This window comes from Panulirus ornatus, chromosome 7 (assembly GCF_036320965.1).
Source record: "Panulirus ornatus isolate Po-2019 chromosome 7, ASM3632096v1, whole genome shotgun sequence".
NCBI classification, from domain to species: Eukaryota; Metazoa; Arthropoda; class Malacostraca; order Decapoda; family Palinuridae; genus Panulirus; species Panulirus ornatus.
In genome coordinates, this window is record NC_092230.1 from 45884594 (window position 1) to 45903855 (window position 19262).

General features: G+C 44.9%; 1 protein-coding gene across 15 annotated transcripts in view; it reads left to right on the forward strand.

Annotated features, from left to right (window-relative positions):
• The window catches only part of LOC139749597 (transducin-like enhancer protein 4), a 169403-nt gene extending 163651 nt beyond the window's left edge, over nt 1-5752 (forward strand). For 14 of the 15 annotated variants that reach the window (XM_071663694.1, XM_071663695.1, XM_071663696.1 and 11 more), the window contains 2 exons: nt 1106-1729; nt 1949-5752. In XM_071663694.1, coding sequence (XP_071519795.1) covers nt 1106-1729; nt 1949-2056 — 732 coding nt within the window. In that variant the 3' untranslated portion in view covers nt 2057-5752. The remainder of the gene's footprint in view (nt 1-1105; nt 1730-1948) is intronic. The other variant, XR_011712996.1, reaches the window with a different exon arrangement.
• Nucleotides 5753-19262: the final 13510 nt, after the last annotated feature.

The following is a 19262-nucleotide window of genomic DNA, read 5'->3' on the forward strand; positions in this document are numbered from 1 at the left end:
AAATACATCTGTATACGAAGACCTCTTGCCTCTCTGGACAGATGGTGGGGGGAGAGAAGGGAGGAAAGGGGGGAGATAGGACCTTCAGCCGATCCCTCCGAAGGGCCTCTGACCTCTCACTCCCTCCCTCCCTCACTCTCCCTATCTCACTCTCCAAGTCTTCATCCTCACCTTAAAGCCTGAATCTCTTTCCAATAGGCTTCCCTCTCTCTCTCTCTCCCCGCTATTCACAACACTGTCCCCTCCTGCAGGTGGTGGTGGTGGGTGAGTCAGACGCCCATAACCTCTGCGTCAGGAGGTTGTGAGGCCTCTTCACAACCTCCTACACCGTGTGCGTTCTCGTCGTAGGGCGTGGTGGTGGTAGTAGTGGTGGTAGTAGACTGTAGGCGTAGCGGTAGTAGTAGTTAATAGTGGTAGTAATAATTATTAGTAGTGATGGTGGTGATGGTGGTAGGGATGTTGGTGGTGGTAGTGGTGATGGCGATGGTGTCAGAGGTTATGGTAACGAGGGTGATTGGTAGTGGTGGCAGGGAGTATGGTAGTGGGATGGTGGCAGGAAAGAGGTGGTCGTGATGGTAATGGTAGCTGATGATGATGGTGGTGGCAGTGATTTGGAGGTGTTAAAACTGCGTTGGTGTCAGGGAGGCTATAGATGGTGGCAGGGGAAGTGTCGGTGGTGGCAGGGGAAGTGTCGGTGGTGGCAGGGTGAGTGTCGGTGGTGGCAGGGGGAGGAGGTGGAGGCGGCGGGTGGACATCAGTATTCAGGGCAGTAGTGAGGGCCGCCCCAGACATGGCCAGCCTAGCAGATGGGATTATTGCAATTTGGACTGATAGTCGGGTTTGGGTACGTATGGGGCCGACCAGTGAATGTCTGATGAGGGTGAGGGGGGCCTTCCTGGGGCCTTCCTGGGGCCGAGTTTACCTCAAGATTGGGTCGTTGGGGCTTTGTTCCCCGTCCACGTGAGGGGACTGAGGGGTTAGCTGGCCAGGGTGGGAGGGGAGAGGGTTGTCAGGGTAGTTATGGACGTGCCGTTGACATGTGCTTAGTCATGTTGTTGTGATTCGCTGCTGTGACTCACTCTTTTCTCTTTTCTCTATTTCGCAGCAACGTGATAGTTATATCCGGTCGGTGAAGTTGTTGCCGGACGGGCGGACCCTGCTCGTGGGCGGGGAGGCGTCCACGCTCAGCATCTGGGACCTGGCCACGCCCACGCCGAGGATCAAAGCTGAACTCACCTCGGCAGCGCCTGCATGTTACGCCCTCGCCATCAGCCCCGACTCGAAGGTGTGCTTCAGCTGCTGTAGTGACGGCAACATCGCCGTGTGGGACCTTCATAACCAGACGCTCGTGCGACAGTTCCAGGGCCACACGGACGGCGCCTCTTGCATCGACATCTCGCCGGACGGCACCAAGTTATGGACGGGTGGCCTCGACAACACCGTCAGGTCGTGGGACCTTCGCGAAGGTCGCCAGTTGCAACAGCATGACTTTACGAGCCAGATCTTCTCCCTGGGTTACTGTCCTACCGGGGAGTGGCTGGCTGTGGGTATGGAGAGCTCGAACGTGGAAGTTCTGCACGTCAACAAGCCAGACAAGTACCAGCTCCACCTACATGAGTCCTGCGTCCTTTCCCTCAAGTTCGCCAGCGCTGGGAAGTGGTTCGTCTCGACCGGCAAGGACAACTTACTCAACGCCTGGCGTACACCTTACGGCGCCTCCATATTCCAGGTACGTTCGTGTCCTCAAGTGTTTTGTGAGTCATTTTATCCCTTGGCTTTGTTGATCTGAATACGTAAGACCGTGGACACAAGAATCTGTAAACCATTCTTTACCTCACCTCACTGTTCATTGTCTGGTAGTATTTAGCGTTTAAATCAAGTAGATATTGCTTAATTGTGAATCACACTGTCACACGAGTAACAAAGGTGTTTTCCTCTTCCCAAACAGTCAAAGGAGTCGTCGTCGGTGCTAAGCTGTGACATCTCGGCGGATGATAAGTACATCGTGACGGGTTCAGGCGACAAGAAGGCGACCGTCTACGAAGTCATCTACTAGATGCCCAACATCGGTGAGGAGTTTTTAAGTTCCAAGATGAGGAGACAGACATCCGAGACTCGCGTCAGCTTCATCTCTTTCGTCACCGGCTCTCTGAACCAGAACACCGCCAAGTGGAAGAGTCCTTGTGCAACGAGCCATCCTTCACAGCTCTAATGACTAGGTTTCGCCGTTGTGCCAAGTCATTGGCTGGGAGATCCATCGGTCGACGAGGATCTATCTTGTGGATCTCACTAACACTCGCAACTGTGCGAGGCTTCGACCACGCCACCAACACGACGATATATTTCCAGTGATATGTATATGAGCTCGAGGGTACAAACCTCAACTTGACGGCGACCTTATACAAAATCTCAGCGACTGAGGTTCAAGCGAGGTACACAACAACAACAATAACAACAACAACAAGGCTTGTGAGTTCCTATGGGTCATTGGGAGACCATTCGACGACCTCCCAGTCTCTCTCTCTCGGGAGATAAAAAGAGATCTCTCTTTTTTTTTGTCTCTCTCTCTCTAGAGGTCTTCAAGTACTGGAGACCTTGCTGGATGGAGCCAGTGTTCGCTCAGCGGTGCTGAGTTAATACCTCCCCCACCTCAACCCTTCTCCAAGTTGATCCGACTTGCAGATCCTATCAAGGACCGGGAGGCGAACCCCAGCTGCTCCAGCCGTCAACGAGAAATATGGCGTTCAAGATATGGTAATGCCTGTGCCTAACTCGGCCAACCGTACACCTCCTGTGTTGTACCAATCGGCTACCTCTCAAGGAGCTTGTGGTTACGTAATCCCAGAACTGAAGCGGGCGTAAAGCGAATTGAGGAGAGAGAGAACAGGTTTGTTGAAGGAGGATGGGCCAAAGGGGAAGGAAAAAGGGGCTGCTGGTTTATGGCTTGGTATGATATCTGAATGTTCATCTGGATGTTCCAGCGGACCAGGGGAATGTGGGACACGGGCCTCGCCCCTGCTCTAGCACTGAACCAGGAGTGAAATGGATGTTGGTGCGGACAGTAAGTGAGAAGGAACACGGGACACAGATTGGTCTTACTAGGTCGGCACCCCGCACCAGGTGGCGTTGGAGTGTAATGGCCGGCTGTGGCAAAGTGGTGGTGGCATCCAACCCATTGGTAGTGAAGGGGAGGACGAGCCAAGAACAACAACAGCAACAACATTGTCGTGTTCTGAACAAATACATAGAAACTGTTTTTTGAAAATATGGTTTGACTAGACACACATAGTGATATGGTTTGACGAGACACACATATTGTGATATGATTGTAAAAAAAAAAAATATTGAAAAGCACTTGTAAATAGCTGTTCTCTTGGTACAAAAGAAATCACAAGAGTTCTTAGATATTGATGGAAAGCACAGGACAATGATAGTAATTGTGGTGCTTCGAAAGTGACGTACACAAGTGTTAGTTGTGACAGAAAATGAATAGACGGGGAAATATACACTAGACTGTGTGGCAAAATGGAGATCTATTGGTGGGCAAAAGAGAACCAGACCCGGATTTTGTGTTTGGTGTCGGCGATACACCAATGTTGACCACGGTGAAAGATGAGGGACAACGTAACGAGGAGAAATTCAGCAGTGGTGGAAATCAAGACAACAGGTTGTGTGTGTGTGTGTGTGTGTGTGTGTGTGTGTGTGTGGGACATTATTGACCACCTGTAAGCATTTCATGGACACATGGAAGACTTGACTGGTGCTTTGACAGCACAGATAGGGTTGGCAAATGACTCGAGAGAGAACAATTTATACCCACCTCTTCCCCCTCCTCCCTCCTCCTCTCCCCCTCCCTCCTCTCCCCCTCCCTCCCCCCCCCTCCCCCCCAGAATATATATTCAAGACTCTTCATCTCAGAGACAAAAAAAAAAATGAATAAATCGATGATTTTGAAGGAGTGTTTATTGATAAAGAACTTAGTATAGGAAAGGTGTAGCAACGTCATGTATTTGTATTTGATTATTTCTAGTTTAGTTTCAAGGACAAATTATTTGAGTTGAATGATGTTCTCTGTTTTAGGAAACATATAGTTGGTTTACGAAGGATGGAAGAAAAAAAATTTTCATTTTTTGGAAAATTTATTTATAGATTTTTGATAAAGAAATATATATATGTGTGGCGATGTGAAGATGTTGATCTAGTTTAAGAATAAAAAAAAAAAAAACGAAACAAAAAGGATCGCTCACGATTACTTTTTCGACTGTGATAAAGTTTATAAAATCATAATTCTAAAATATTTTGGAAAAAAAATAATAAAAAAAGCGAACCACAGTAGAGGAGTCCTAGAGGGGGGGGGGGTGTGTGTGTGTGTGTGTGTGTGTGTGTGTGTGTGTGTGTGTGTGTGAGTGTGACTGTGTGTGTGTGTGTGTGTGTGTGTGTGTGTGTGGTAGGAGATAACTTGTGTATCATGTCCTTACGAACCTTTCCACAGTGCACCCTTCCCCTTCCCTTCCCTTCCCTTCCCTTCCCTTCCCTTCCCTTCCCCTCTCTCCCTCCCTCCCCTCTACCCCTTCAACCCCCCCTCCCTCCCTCCCTCCCAGGGTTCCATTCCAGGCTCCCAACGTGTGTTTCTCGGGTGGGCGCGCCGCCCCCGGGGTGGGCTGATCGATGCAGGACCAACCCACCAAGATGTCGTGTGTGTTTCAGACAAGTGGCGTGTCCTTCCCTCTTCCTCGCTGCTCTTCATATGTTCAATCATTCATATATTTCCCATCCGCTTCGTCAAGGAGGAAAAATAAAGTGTTACGTTCTATCCAATTGTGGGATTGTGGGAGGGAGGGAGGGAGGGAAGGAGGGACAGTTTGAAATCCCTCGTTGGGATGTCTTTCAGAACTTCAGCCCTGTGGTCCTCACTGGACATCATCTTCCTCCCTCCTTACGTGAGCTCGAGAGATGGGAGTTCTGAAGTCATGACTGAAGGGGTGTGGTTAGGTCATGATGGGAACCATGATGGTAACATGGTTGACCTCTTTAACCATCTAATGGCCACAGGTTGTTAAGTTGTGTTGGGGAAAAACGGGAGTTGGTGGTGATGAATACAACGGTGAGGGAAATGCGTCGTGGTGTTGACGATCGTGGTACACACATGTACGTCCACATAAACGCCGTGTGCGTCCACATAAAGCGTCGTGTACGTCCACATAAGCGTCGTTTGCGTCCACATAAGAGCCGTGTACGTCCACGTAAGCGTCGTGTGCGTCCACATAACTGCTGGTTGTGTTATGTTTAGCGTGGCAGGAACCTAAACTGAACCAGACGGATGGAAGGGTATGAGAAAAAGTACAACTCCTGAAGAAGGACACAACCAAATCTTGCTCTTCACTGACCCCCACGTCAAATTAAGTTCAACCCCAGACGACGCCTCTTTTGGGTTTTTCCTTTGTGTTATGATGAGTTTTGTTCTAATACATGATGGGGGAAAGGAGATGCGCCATCTATTAGCAAGGGACTGGACTACTGCTAGTTTGCCCCCAACCCCCTCCCCCCCCAATCATCATTTCCCCCCACAGTGGGGCACGTCGGCACCCCACGGGAGATGTGGGAGCAGATGTTATCACATGTATATAATGAGACACATGCCAAATAGTGTTGTTTGTGTGTGTGTGTGTGTGTGTGTGTGAGAGAGAGAGAGAGAGAGAGAGAGAGAGAGAGAGAGAGAGAGAGAGAGAGAGAGAGAGAGAGAGAGAGAGAGCCAGTGAGAGAGAGTGTACAGTATCACCAAGTCTTATTTTTATTTTTATCTTCTTTCTTTATCTCGTCTCGTCGTAAGGACTTGTAACAGTCTTTCATGAAGACATTAACTATTTTTTTTTCATTTTTTTCTCTCTGTTATTTAAAACTATACATCATAGACTATCATGAAGAAGTCTCATGTTTTTTTATGTTTTTTTTTTTATCATTACCACCAGAATACATGTGAAACGATGGCCACACATCATTATTATCATCATTATCATCATTATCATCATCTGAAAAAGTCATTATGAAAAATATGAGCGGCCTTTTTTTTCAAATGGGTAAGAATAAATGTTTGATTTCTCAAATATATATATATATATATATATATTTATATATATATATATATATATATATATATATATATATATATATATATATATATATATATTTATATATATATATATATATATATATATATATATATATATATATATATATATATATATATATATATATATATATATATATATATCTATATCTATATCTGGGGAGGGAAGGATAATTGTTTTATTGAGACATTTATTATATCAAGATAGAGATAGAGAGAGAGGGACGTTGTTTATTTAATCGATCGCTGTAATAAGTCCACATTTTTTAATTTTTTTATTTATTTGAATACTTAGTTTCCAGCTTTGAATTTTGCCATACTCCAACTGGAGCGAAATGGCTGGAAGACATGGCCGGGGAGGAGGAGTTGAGGGGGGGGGGGGAGGAGAGGAACACACACACACACACACACACACACAACGAGGGTCAAAAAATCGAACCCAGGATCTAAGGTCATTTGAGGAGTCAGGGACGGTGGCCCGGGCCAGTCGACACCCACCGTAAACCAGGTCGTTAGAGTCTGGTGGGTTGTTTGGTTGGGTTTGACCTCTCTAACTACGGGATGAGGTCAGTCAGCTTAGATCACGTGTTGTTACATCCTACCACCACCACCCTCGTTAGTGATATGACGACCCACCCCCCACCCCTCATCCCAGTGTGTCATAACAACCCCTCAATCACCCCTCGCCACTGCCGTAACGACCCCCAACTACCCTGGCCAGTGACATAATGACCCCCCCCATCACCCTCTTCCACATGGACCCCCTTTATCACCCTTGCCAGTGACAGAAGTACCCACCCCCCGTCCCTCTCACCCCCCACCCCATCCCCCCCCCCCCCCCCCTTGGCCAGTAACACCACCACCCCAACTGGCTGTTCACACCCCCCCCCCCCCCCCCCCCCTCCACCACCCACCCCTGCTGGTGCCCTGGACAATGGTGAAGAATGAATGCTCTGTGTGTACATCGCCGCTACGCAAATGTATAAATAAAACTGGTTCATGTAAGAAGAAGAAGAGGAGAAAAAAAAAATTCTTTATTCATTCTAATTCATTGTGTGCCATTATTCAGAATTTCAATAAAGTGTTTATGTGCAATATATAAACTGGATTTTTATTAACACCTTTTGATGTCCCCCTGGCTCTGGGAATATACACTGAGCATATCCATGGCTGGTATATTGAGTTCTCCACTCGGCTCGACCTACCAAGAAACTCATAAATTTGATTTTGACATAAAAGAGAAAACAACATTATTACAGACTGTACAATGACAATAGAGGTGTTTGTTCCCTCGCCCACAGTCGTTAACCTGTGTCACATGTGGATGATTGGTGGAGGCCAGAGAGATACAGAATATATCATAGATTATAACCTGATATGCTATCATACATGGCGTGTGGGTTACCTGCTATACTGTCATTCAAGGGTATAGACTACCTGATATACTATCATACCAAGATGTGGGATACCAGATATACCATCATACCGAGGTATGAGATAAAAAGGTGTAGGTTATCAGGTATACTATCATAAATAGGTGTAGGTTACCAGGTAAACTATTAAAGTGTAGGCTACCTGGTAAACATACAAACATGTGTAAACGAAATAATACAACTGTAGCTTCTAAATAATACAATTGTAGGTTCTAAAACTTGATGTCTGTGGGTTTTCCATACTTAAATCCCCTCAAAACATTTTTTTTTCCTCTTTAATGACTCCTTAAATCCACCACTTAACACAATTGAACATACGCGTCACTCTATGGTCCCCCATGTGTCCCCCATCACCCGTCAGTCCCTCATGTGTCCCCCATCACCCGTCAGTCCCCCATGTGTCCCCTATCACCCGTCAGTCCCCCATGGAAGCGACCCATGTGAGAGCGACGCTATCTCTGCCACGTCGAGAAATGGCCGGTGACGCAGCACTTGAAGGGCGCCGCCCTCAGGATTGAAGGGGGTAAGGTTGCACTCAACCTCAGTGTTGAAGGGGGGGAGGACTGAATTCCACCTCCTCGCTGTTGAAGGGGGGGGGGGTGTCACACTCCATCTCCTTAGTATTGAAGTGGGGGAGAAGAGGGAGGGAGGGAGGGATGTGTTCCACTTCAACGTCTCAGTTTTACTTATTCCTGATGTTCCTGGAAGACACTGGGAGCAGGAGGAGGAGGAGGAGGAGGAGGAGGTGCAGCAGGAGCAGGAGGAGGAGGAGGAGGAGGAGGAGGTGCAGCAGCAGGAGCAACAGCAGGAGGAGGAGGTGCAGCAGGAGCAGCAACAACAGCAGGAGGAGGAGGAGGAGGAGGTGCAGCAGGAGGAGGAGCAGCAGGAGGAGGAGGTGCAGCAGGAGCAGCAGGAGGAGGAGGAGCAGCAGTATACCGCTGACTGTGTCGATCTCCCTCCATGAGGTAGGTAGAGGGTCAGGTCGGTGTGGCCACTCCACCCGTTACCGTAGCTACAGTAGATCTCCATTATGTTATACCTTTACGTCTTCCCTCAGCGTTACCCGAGTAGATATTAGCAATCTATCGCGCCGTATGTCTTAAGAGCAAAGCCTTGTCCCCCCGGTGTGTGTGTGTGTGTGTGTGTGTGTGTGTGTGTGTAGGTACTCTAGTGGAGTGGTGGAGTGGCTGGGGGGGTGATGTGGCGAGAGATACCGTGGTCGCAGACGATGTAATGGACCCACCCTTCCTGGTGGGCTGGGCACTCCTGCTGTGTGTGGGGGGGATGGGATGCCCTACCCTGATACCCCTGGGGTATCCCCTGAGAGAGAGAGAGAGAGAGAGAGAGAGAGAGAGAGAGAGAGAGAGAGAGAGAGAGAGAGAGAGAGAGAGAGGTGTCAACATTCCCTTTTTCTCTTCTTCTTTGGCATTGGAACACGACAGACAGGTAGACCCTCCCCCGGGGGGGGGGGGGGGGGTTAGTACTGATGTCCTTGACCTTCGACCTGTAGTAGGTCAAAGTGGAGAAGGGTCTGGCACACACACACACACACACACACACACACACACACACTTCCTTACTGAGGGAGGACCTGGGTACCTGGTACCAGGCGACGAGCAGGGAACCATCTTCGAACACAAGTGATCCTTCACGAAACACAGGCCCCCCCCTCATAAGACCCCCCCTCATAAGACCCCCCCCCCCGCTTCAAGGACGTTGAAGAATCTAAAAAGACATTACGTTCCACTTCACATTTGTGTGTATGTTGATGATGGTAGAGAACTGGTCGAGGGTTGAGTTACGGTCGACCATAGACCATTATTACAGAATAAACATAGGCTTGTTTTATACCTGTATATCCTCATTATCGTTATTACTTAATGATGATAATAATAATAATAATAATAATAATAATAATAATAATAATAAGAATAATAATGATAATAATAGTAATAATAATAATAATAATAATAATAATAATAATAATGATAATAATATTATTATTATTATTATTATTATCATTATTATTATTGTAACCTCAGGACACCCATATAAGGGCACCTGCATCTCTGACGCTGCGCTGCGTTCAGTAGCAGGGAGCAGTGTGTTCTACTTTCCAAGCCTCTCCGAAGGTAAACTCTTCACTAGCGGTGTAAACCTCAAACGAGCGGAGTCCGGTAACATCCCTCTATGCCCTTAATCCATCCAACCACGAAAATGATCTTGTCTTGATAGACTGATAGATTTACTTAGATATAAATATGAGAATCTTATATTCTGTAGCGATGGTCACACCACATTGTCTCGTAACCACACAGCCAAATCGACAGGCTATCGGCAGTTACAATACAGACACGAAGCTTTCTATGAATCGGTCACTAACTATCCAATTGCCAGTTTGCGTTAGCGTATCCGTAGTCGACAGAATAGCGATACAGAAGTGTACCCGCATCATTTTCTTTCTAAAATCCTGAACAGTTATTTAAATGAATTGAAGTCTTAGATGCTTTAATGAAAAGGAAAATATCACTTCTAACTTCTTCCTCTTCAAGGAAAGTCTTGAGGGAATTTCATTGTGCATGACGTCTGCCTTTGTGGCGTCGTTCCCATAATAACAACAACAGCTAATTACATAATCACCATCGTCTTAATCACGCGTCGTCTGCATTACTTCATCTCAAGTGCTTGTATTTTTTATTCATCATCTTACGAGGAACTCCATTTCTTTTTTTCTTTTCCTCCTTTGGAAGACTTGGAAAATAACATACTGGGTAAACTGCTGGTTAGGTCGTTTTGATCTAACGAGACACGATCGCTGAGCGTCGGTCAGGGGTCGTGTGTGTGTGTGTGTGTGTGTGCTTCATCATGGAGGATAACGACTCCCTCCCTCCCTCCTTCCCTCCTACCCGCCCTCCCGCCCTCCCGCCCGCCCGCCCGTGCACCAGCGTCGCTGGTAATTCCCGCCTTTCCCAGCGTGAGAGATGTACGAGCACGTGACGCCAGCCAGTAGGTCCTCACACCCCCATCCCGATCCCGCTTTCCCCGCTAACGGCGTGGTTAAGCCAACCCTTTAAGGCCACAGCCAGGTATGTAATCCTTTTATAAATACATCAAATCCTATATATGTTTAATAGGATCATCTATATCATGATGATATTCTTCTATTTCTTCAGTATAAACGAGTTTCGTCAAAAGTTCTCTTTAACGGGAGTTCGAAGTTTGAATCTCCCGCCGGTCTGGGTGAGGGAGGGCGTCATGGCTGCCGCTGGACGCCTCCTCTGTACCCCGCCTCTTTCTGTGATTTCCGACGCATTTTGTGGTCTGTGGAGGCTGCAGCTGCTGCTGTGTCGACGATAATGGTTTATGATGACGGCCACGTCATCCACACGAGGAGAAATAATGACAATCAGTCGTTTAACTGTTCTAAAGAAGCAGTTGAACATTATTGTGTACACATTTCGTCAGAAGGCGACACACCAGGTGGCAGGGAGGAACGTCTTCGGTGGTGGTGCTGTAGACGCCTGTTGGGCCATCGCCTCTGGAGGTAATTACCGTAACTACCGTCACTGAGAGATTGTTTCAGCTGGGGCGTAACGAGACGTCTTTAGGGTATGATATCAAGCCATCATTACTTGTCTTCCGTTGTTATGTCGTATTTTTTTTTTTTATTTTTTACCAACTGTGGGGAATTTTAAGGTGAGGTTTACGTAAGGTCATGTGTGCCTGACGGTGGTTAAGCCATCTTTCATGGTGTCCAGGCCTTGTGGACGACGACGCCCCGTTCGTGGAAACAAAATGAAAGGGCATCAAACCCCTTCCCTCCTCCACCTCCTCCTCCTCCACCACCACCACAAGCCTGACCACGTGTTGCTTGTGACCTCATGTGCGCGTTGCTTGTGACCTCATGTGCGCGTCAGGTCAGCCCGCAGCACAGACCCTCCTGCACCTTCCTGGCAAAAAAGAAAAAAGGAAAAAAAAATAGAGAAAAATCTTTATTAACTGCAAGTAAAATCATTGTGTAAAACTTTATCCAACAAAAATTTAAATCAAATGTTATTTGCATACATTATGACGATAAATCTTTTTTTTATATTGCAGTAATACTTTAAATATATGTAATCCGAAGATACAATTGATCAAACGTGTAATAAGGACATTAGTGTGTGTGTGTGTGTGTGTGTGTGTGTGTGTGTGTGAATATTGGCTTCATATTTCCCACTTCGAATCCCTCACTATACTTGAACTTGCAGCCAGCCAGCGATTCCAAATTGATTTGTATTTTATTCTGTTTACCCTGAAATTTTGCTTGCCACTTTCATTGTCAGCAACAATGATTAGCCATTTGTCCTGTGCATGATTATAACTCGGTGTTCATTAATATTATAATTACCGTAATTATGAGCCACATTAATGGTTAATAAAACATAAGCCAAGTTATGTGATATTGTCATTTATTTACAGACTATGTTCAGTGTGTCCGCCATTAAAGTGTTGGATATGATAGATTTTTAGGTATGACGCACACGGCCAATGGCATTAGCAGTGAAGCTGGCTGCATGCGTCAGTGATGCGTTAGGAGTGAAGCTGGCTGCATGCGTCAGTGATGCGTTTTTTGCAAGTACGCAAGATTCTTAGGTTCTCTGCGTAGACCAACGCCTTCAAAATGACTCCAGAGATGAGAGAAAACAACTAGTTACGTTTTTCCTTGACTCAGCGACATATCATTATCATAGTTTTCAACAAGAGAAGAAATTATCATAAAGGAATTATTCGCTTTGTGACTCAGGACTTATTGGACACACACACACACACACACACACACACACACACACACACATATTCCCTCAAAGGCCCAGTCCTCTGTTCTTAACGCTACCTCGCTATCGCGGGAAATGGCGAATAGTTTAAAAGAAAAAATATATATATATATGTTCATATTTATTTGATGGCCACAATAATTGAAAAAATCACATAAATTCCTCAAGGAATAGATTGTGTTGTGACAATGGTTTCCCAAAATACATATAACTTCCAGTCAATCAAAATAAGATATATATATATATATTTAATGTATGTATGACTCATGGTGAGGTGCCTGAGGATTGGCGGAATGCGTGCATAGTGCCATTGTACAAAGGCAAAGGGGATAAGAGTGAGTGCTCAAATTACAGAGGTATAAGTTTGTTGAGTATTCCTGGTAAATTATATGGGAGGGTATTGATTGAGAGGGTGAAGGCATATACAGAGCATCAGATTGGGGAAGAGCAGTGCGGTTTCAGAAGTGGTAGAGGATGTGTGGATCAGGTGTTTGCTTTGAAGAATGTATGTGAGAAATACTTAGAAAAGCAAATGGATTTGTATGTAGCATTTATGGATCTGGAGAAGGCATATGATAGAGTTGATAGAGATGCTCTGTGGAAGGTATTAAGAATATATGGTGTTGGAGGCAAGTTGTTAGAAGCAGTGAAAAGTTTTTATCGAGGATGTAAGGCATGTGTACGTGTAGGAAGAGAGGAAAGTGATTGGTTCTCAGTGAATGTAGGTTTGCGGCAGGGGTGTGTGATGTCTCCATGGTTGTTTAATTTGTTTATGGATGGGGTTGTAAGGGAGGTAAATGCAAGAGTCCTGGAAAGAGGGGCAAGTATGAAGTCTGTTGGGGATGAGAGAGCTTGGGAAGTGAGTCAGTTGTTGTTCGCTGATGATACAGCGCTGGTGGCTGATTCATGTGAGAAACTGCAGAAGCTGGTGACTGAGTTTGGTAAAGTGTGTGGAAGAAGAAAGTTGAGAGTAAATGTGAATAAGAGCAAGGTTATTAGGTACAGTAGGGGTGAGGGTCAAGTCAATTGGGAGGTGAGTTTGAATGGAGAAAAACTGGAGGAAGTGAAGTGTTTTAGATATCTGGGAGTGGATCTGTCAGCGGATGGAACCATGGAAGCGGAAGTGGATCATAGGGTGGGGGAGGGGGCGAAAATTTTGGGAGCCTTGAAAAATGTGTGGAAGTCGAGAACATTATCTCGGAAAGCAAAAATGGGTATGTTTGAGGGAATAGTGGTTCCAACAATGTTGTATGGTTGCGAGGCGTGGGCTATGGATAGAGATGTGCGCAGGAGGATGGATGTGCTGGAAATGAGATGTTTGAGGACAATGTGTGGTGTGAGGTGGTTTGATCGAGTAAGTAACGTAAGGGTAAGAGAGATGTGTGGAAATAAAAAGAGCGTGGTTGAGAGAGCAGAAGAGGGTGTTTTGAAATGGTTTGGGCACATGGAGAGAATGAGTGAGGAGAGATTGACCAAGAGGATATATGTGTCGGAGGTGGAGGGAACGAGGAGAAGAGGGAGACCAAATTGGAGGTGGAAAGATGGAGTGAAAAAGATTTTGTGTGATCGGGGCCTGAACATGCAGGAGGGTGAAAGGAGGGCAAGGAATAGAGTGAATTGGAGTCATGTGGTATACAGGGGTTGACGTGCTGTCAGTGGATTGAATCAAGGCATGTGAAGCGTCTGGGGTAAACCATGGAAAGCTGTGTAGGTATGTATATTTGCGTGTGTGGACGTGTGTATGTACATGTGTATGGGGGGGAGGGGTTGGGCCATTTCTTTCGTCTGTTTCCTTGCGCTACCTCGCAAACGCGGGAGACAGCGACAAAGTATAAAAAAAAAAAAAAAAAAAAAAAAAAAAAAAAAAAAAAATATATATATATATATATATATATATATATATATATATATATATATGAAATAGAAAACCTCACAGCTCGGGAAAGCGTCCAGATCGCGTGTATAATTTGCATGATGAAGGAAACGTTCAGTGTGGCTCATTGTTGATAAACAATAGATGAAATCTAAAGGGAAAACTCTCTTACCGCTTTAGAAAAAAAATAGAATTAAATAATCATTAAAGAATAATTCATAATTTTAGATTAATCACCGTGATTTTCAATGTAACATAGACTTATAGATTTATAAATTATAAGGTTAATAGATTCAATTTAGAATTTGATTTCGATATGAAGAATGTGCGGTGAAGATTATGAGTTGCGTCAGACTGCGCATCTGTCTGCGCAGACGAGGCTGCCTCACCAGGCGACCATCACGTGAGCCTTGTGCTGTTGTCGTTGTCCCTCTCAAACGACCGATCAGTCAGGGCCGAATTTATCGCGCATGCGCGTTGCAATTCGAAACGTACGTGCGTTCGATATCCGTTGGCAGCCACTCGCCACAAACTGTTGATATGCATCATTAACATGTTTTTTCCATGGTTGATTATTAGAAAAAACCTGGGCATTCATGGGTTGGTCTGCGGGAGAAAGCTAACGCCATGAAAACGCCGTTACCACACTACTTAACGCAGCGCCTGACGTGTTACGAAATGTGACCTCGTCTGACCTTAATGACCAGAGTAAACAGCTGGAATGGGCTTGTAACAACCCACTGGCTCTACTCAAAGTATTACCTTACTAAACACGTCCTTAACTTGGTGGCAGGTCACAGCGAGTGACCTGACCTGACCCAATAATTGCCGGAGAAATGAGTTAGGTGACCCAGCCTACGACCCCACCTGTTGTTACCCCGTCCAGCAGTCAACCACCCAGGTTGCTGACAGAAGCCGCCCAGGGTGCTACTAAAATCTCTTGTCATCTCCTGTATTGTACAATCGTTTATTAATGTCATCATGGCAGAGTCTGTCATATCTATGGGGCGCGCCCCACCCTAGTTCCCAAGTCTGCATCATGGATGGGGTGCTAAGAATCTCTTGGTTCCCGCCTGACTCTACTGCCAATGCGAGGGAGGGTTCTGGTAGCAGTAGTAGCAGTAGTACCACCCGGCCACTCACACGACCTCTCCTTCTCTGTTAGACCTTCCTCTTTCTCTATTCACTATACCAACATTCGTGGTCTCTCTAGTACCCTCTCCTCTGTTGAACACCATCTGTTTAGAACCTTTCCTAATATCTGACTTGCCTCTGAGATCCAATAGTCTAATGATGGTTTCACTAGTCCTTTTGTCATACACGTATTATAATCTCTACTCACCATTCCAGGTCAAGGATGGTGTCTGTGTTTATTCCAACACCAACACACCTGTTGCACGCCTCCACAACCTTGAAGTGTCCAGACTTTGATGTCATGTGGCTCAAGGTCTGTCTCACAACTTCCACACTTTTCCCCTGTTTCGCCTATTGCTCTCCAGATTCTACAAATTTTATATCCTTTTCTTCGACGATCTGAACTCTTGCCATGAGAGTGTGAGATCCTCTTGCCTGCAAGCTGGGATCCTATACCTGGGTTATTTCACCATCCTTACTTGACAGAGTTGAGTCAAAAGCAGTCCGACTTATAAACTCTCCCAAGCTAACTTTGAAGCATAATTCTCTTGCTTTACACTGCAATGTTGGTTCGCTTTTCCTCTTCTACAGGTATTACTTTTAGTTTTTGCTCCCAAAGATTGGCTGCTTGTGTGCCCCCCACCACTAGCTAGACCACGTAATACTGGGCAAGCTGCTGCGTCATATGATTACTGTGTGGCCGTCGCCGAGTCAAGGGTGGGCCGCTTTGCTATCTGTTTCTTTCCCTACACGTCGAAGCTTTGGAACTCTCTACCTTCTCACGTCTTTCCCAATAACTATGACCTGGCACCTTTTAGAATACAGATTTTTCACTTCCTCCACCTAACCTAACCTAACCTGACCTGACTTACAACTTGAAGAAAATTCCACCTTTTAAATACAGCACTTCAATACTCATGTAGTGAATATTTTCCAAACAATATTCCCAGTCGCAGTTATTTCCTTCCCTCCTTATTTCCCTCCATCCTTCCCTCCATCCTTCCCTCCATCCCTTCCATCCTTCCCTCCGTCTTTTCCTCCATCCTTCCCTCCGTCCTTCCCTCCCCAGCATCCTTCTATCTTGTGGCACAGGTCAGTGTTTCTTCACTTTTTTTCTTTCTTTCACTGAGGTAATATTCACCTTGTCTTTCCTCTTTGTACCGCCTTACACATCTCAAACCTCAGCTTAACATTGTAAAAGACTTAAGCTTGACTAAAAATCGTATGTTTATGGCATAACTTATGATAAGATGCAAGAACAAAAGAAAAAAAAAGACTTGTTCAGTATTTCTTAAAATATATGTATATATTAGCCTTCTTCACTCTTCCTCACCATTGGTAAATCTAATTTCGTGTACCATTCCTGGGAGGGGGGGGGGGGTGAGTGAGGGAGGGTGTTCTCCTAGTGTACCGCTGACGGTACACGTACGTACGTACGTACGTAGCTGCAGTACGTCAGCCTGACGTTACATTAGCACACAAGACCTGGACATGAATACACGAGTGTTTCCCCCACACACAGTACCTGACTGCCATTTCCCCAGGTTCCTGGAATGGATTAAATCCTTCAAAGATTCCATGGGAGATTATCGCTGACCTGACCTCCAGACCTTGTGTATGTGTGTGTGTGTGTGTGTGTGTGTGTGTGTGTGTGGAGACACGACACAGGATGCTTCGCCTTAAGTAACTCGTATAACTCGTGATTTGTTTTGTTAAGTGATGTATCCAGTATCTTAAGTGATGTATCCAGTATCTTAAGTGATGTATCCAGTATCTTAAGTGTGCTGCTACTAAATAGTTGAGAGGTCACGTTATGCATACGTAAGAAAGTTGATATAAATACTCAAGGTTAAAAAGGGATTACTGTGTGTGTGTGTGTGTGTGTGTGTGTGTGTGCGATGACGTTTAAATTCTTGAATGATGGTCATTTTTTATTGTTGTTTGCGACGAAGGTAGAGCATGCGTTGCTTCATGCGTGAGCCCCTCCGTCTACGAAAGTCAGTGTCCTGGTTTCGTGAACTCGAATTTGACTGAGGGTCGTTCGTGCATCATATCCATTAGTCCTAGTTGGAATTTTGCACCGATTAATGACCCTTAAAAACGAGTTTACCTTGGAGCTCAAACTGCCTCATTGCTCGAAGATTCTACCAATGGTTATTGAAAGTAACGCAGATGTGTTTTGATATTTTCAAAGATTTCTTCTGGTTCACCATCCACTCCTATGTATAGTGAGACACCATGGTCCATAGAAACACCATTAACTGTCGTTAACTACTTTGGAATGACGAAATCGTCCCAAACGATGGTTTGCTCGTTTGTCAATTCGAAGCGCTTGTTTCGAAGCTATGTGCGTGGTCCTCCTGTTAGACAAAGACAGTGCACGTCCGGCTGCCGAAGGAAGAAGACGTGTCCCAGACATAACAAGCAGTTTTTTTGTATATTTGAGTGACGCGATTGACATAAAAGCCTCGTAAACGTAAGATAACAATAGTGCGAATTGGCGAGGGCCATAATTAAACTTCCTGCAGGACGCCGCCCTCCCTCCACCTCGCACGATCAGGAGAGACGACATTGGTGAGTTATTTACCTCATATTATGAGATTCGGTCATGTTGTATTTTGAAACGTAAACACATCAATACAAAACAACATCAGAATGAGGATTTTTGGAGTCTTACACGCTGCAGCAACATTAAAAGCCAAACCTGTTTTCAAGACGAAGTAACAGTTTGAATTTATTGTATTTATTTATCCTTTTTTTGTTGAAGATAAAGTTTTTCTTGTATTTATGTGTTTTTAGACTAATCGTTAATATCAGTCGTATTACCGGGTGTTGCGTTGGACCGAAGTGGGGAGGGTTGTGTGACGAGGCATATTTGGCTACATAACTAAAAATCTAACCTAACAGATATATATATATATATATATATATATATATATATATATATATATATATATATATATATATATATATATATAAGATGTCGAAAGTGGTCTTCACTTTTATCAAAGTCCCATTTGGGACAATTCGTTTTCTGGAAGATTTTCTATTTATCTTTATTTCAGCGGGTGTCAACTGCAACTTTTCGTTGACCATTTGGTTGTTGATTTATTCATAAATGCCAGTTCTCATGACATTCTTTGGTTGATTTATTTAACCGGCTCTCATGGCAGTTTTATGATTTTTCTATTTATGCAGCTCTCCTCCTCCTCCTCCTCCTCCTCCTGTCTTGCCACTTTGTATGTGTTTGTAGGATGTCATGAACGTATCTTGGATTAAGGCAAAATACGAGGTTGTTTATCTTGTAAACAGGTGGAGCTCAAACTTGCCCATCGTAATGGCGATATCAAACATCTCTTCATTTCCCCTTTTCATCCACTAGGTTGGTGGAATCTACCCTAATTCATCTACCTTGACGTCGAGTAGATGAGAAGGGAATGTGTGATTCGACGTAGATTAGGTTCTGAAGCGTAGTTTGTTTCGTGTTGGGTTAGAGTGAAGCAGCCAAGTCGACTTTATGAAACATTAAGTAGTTTGACTTCCTGGTGTAGAGGCGTGACGGGCTGAGTGAGGTAAGCTATTACCAACGGACTCCAGACCGTAAATATAAAGGATTCAACCCCGTTTTTTTTTTTTTTTATATATATAAAGGATTCAACCCCGTTATTTTTTTTTTAATATAAAGGATTCAACCCCGTTTTTTTTTTAATATAAAGGATTCAACCCCGTTTTTTTTTTAAATATAAAGGATTCAACCCCGTTTTTTTTTTTTTAGATATAAAGGATTCAACCCCCTTTTTTTTTTTTTAAATATAAAGGATTCAACCCCGCTTTTTTTCTCTTTTTTCTCTTATAATGAACCATTACCGTGTGGAGGA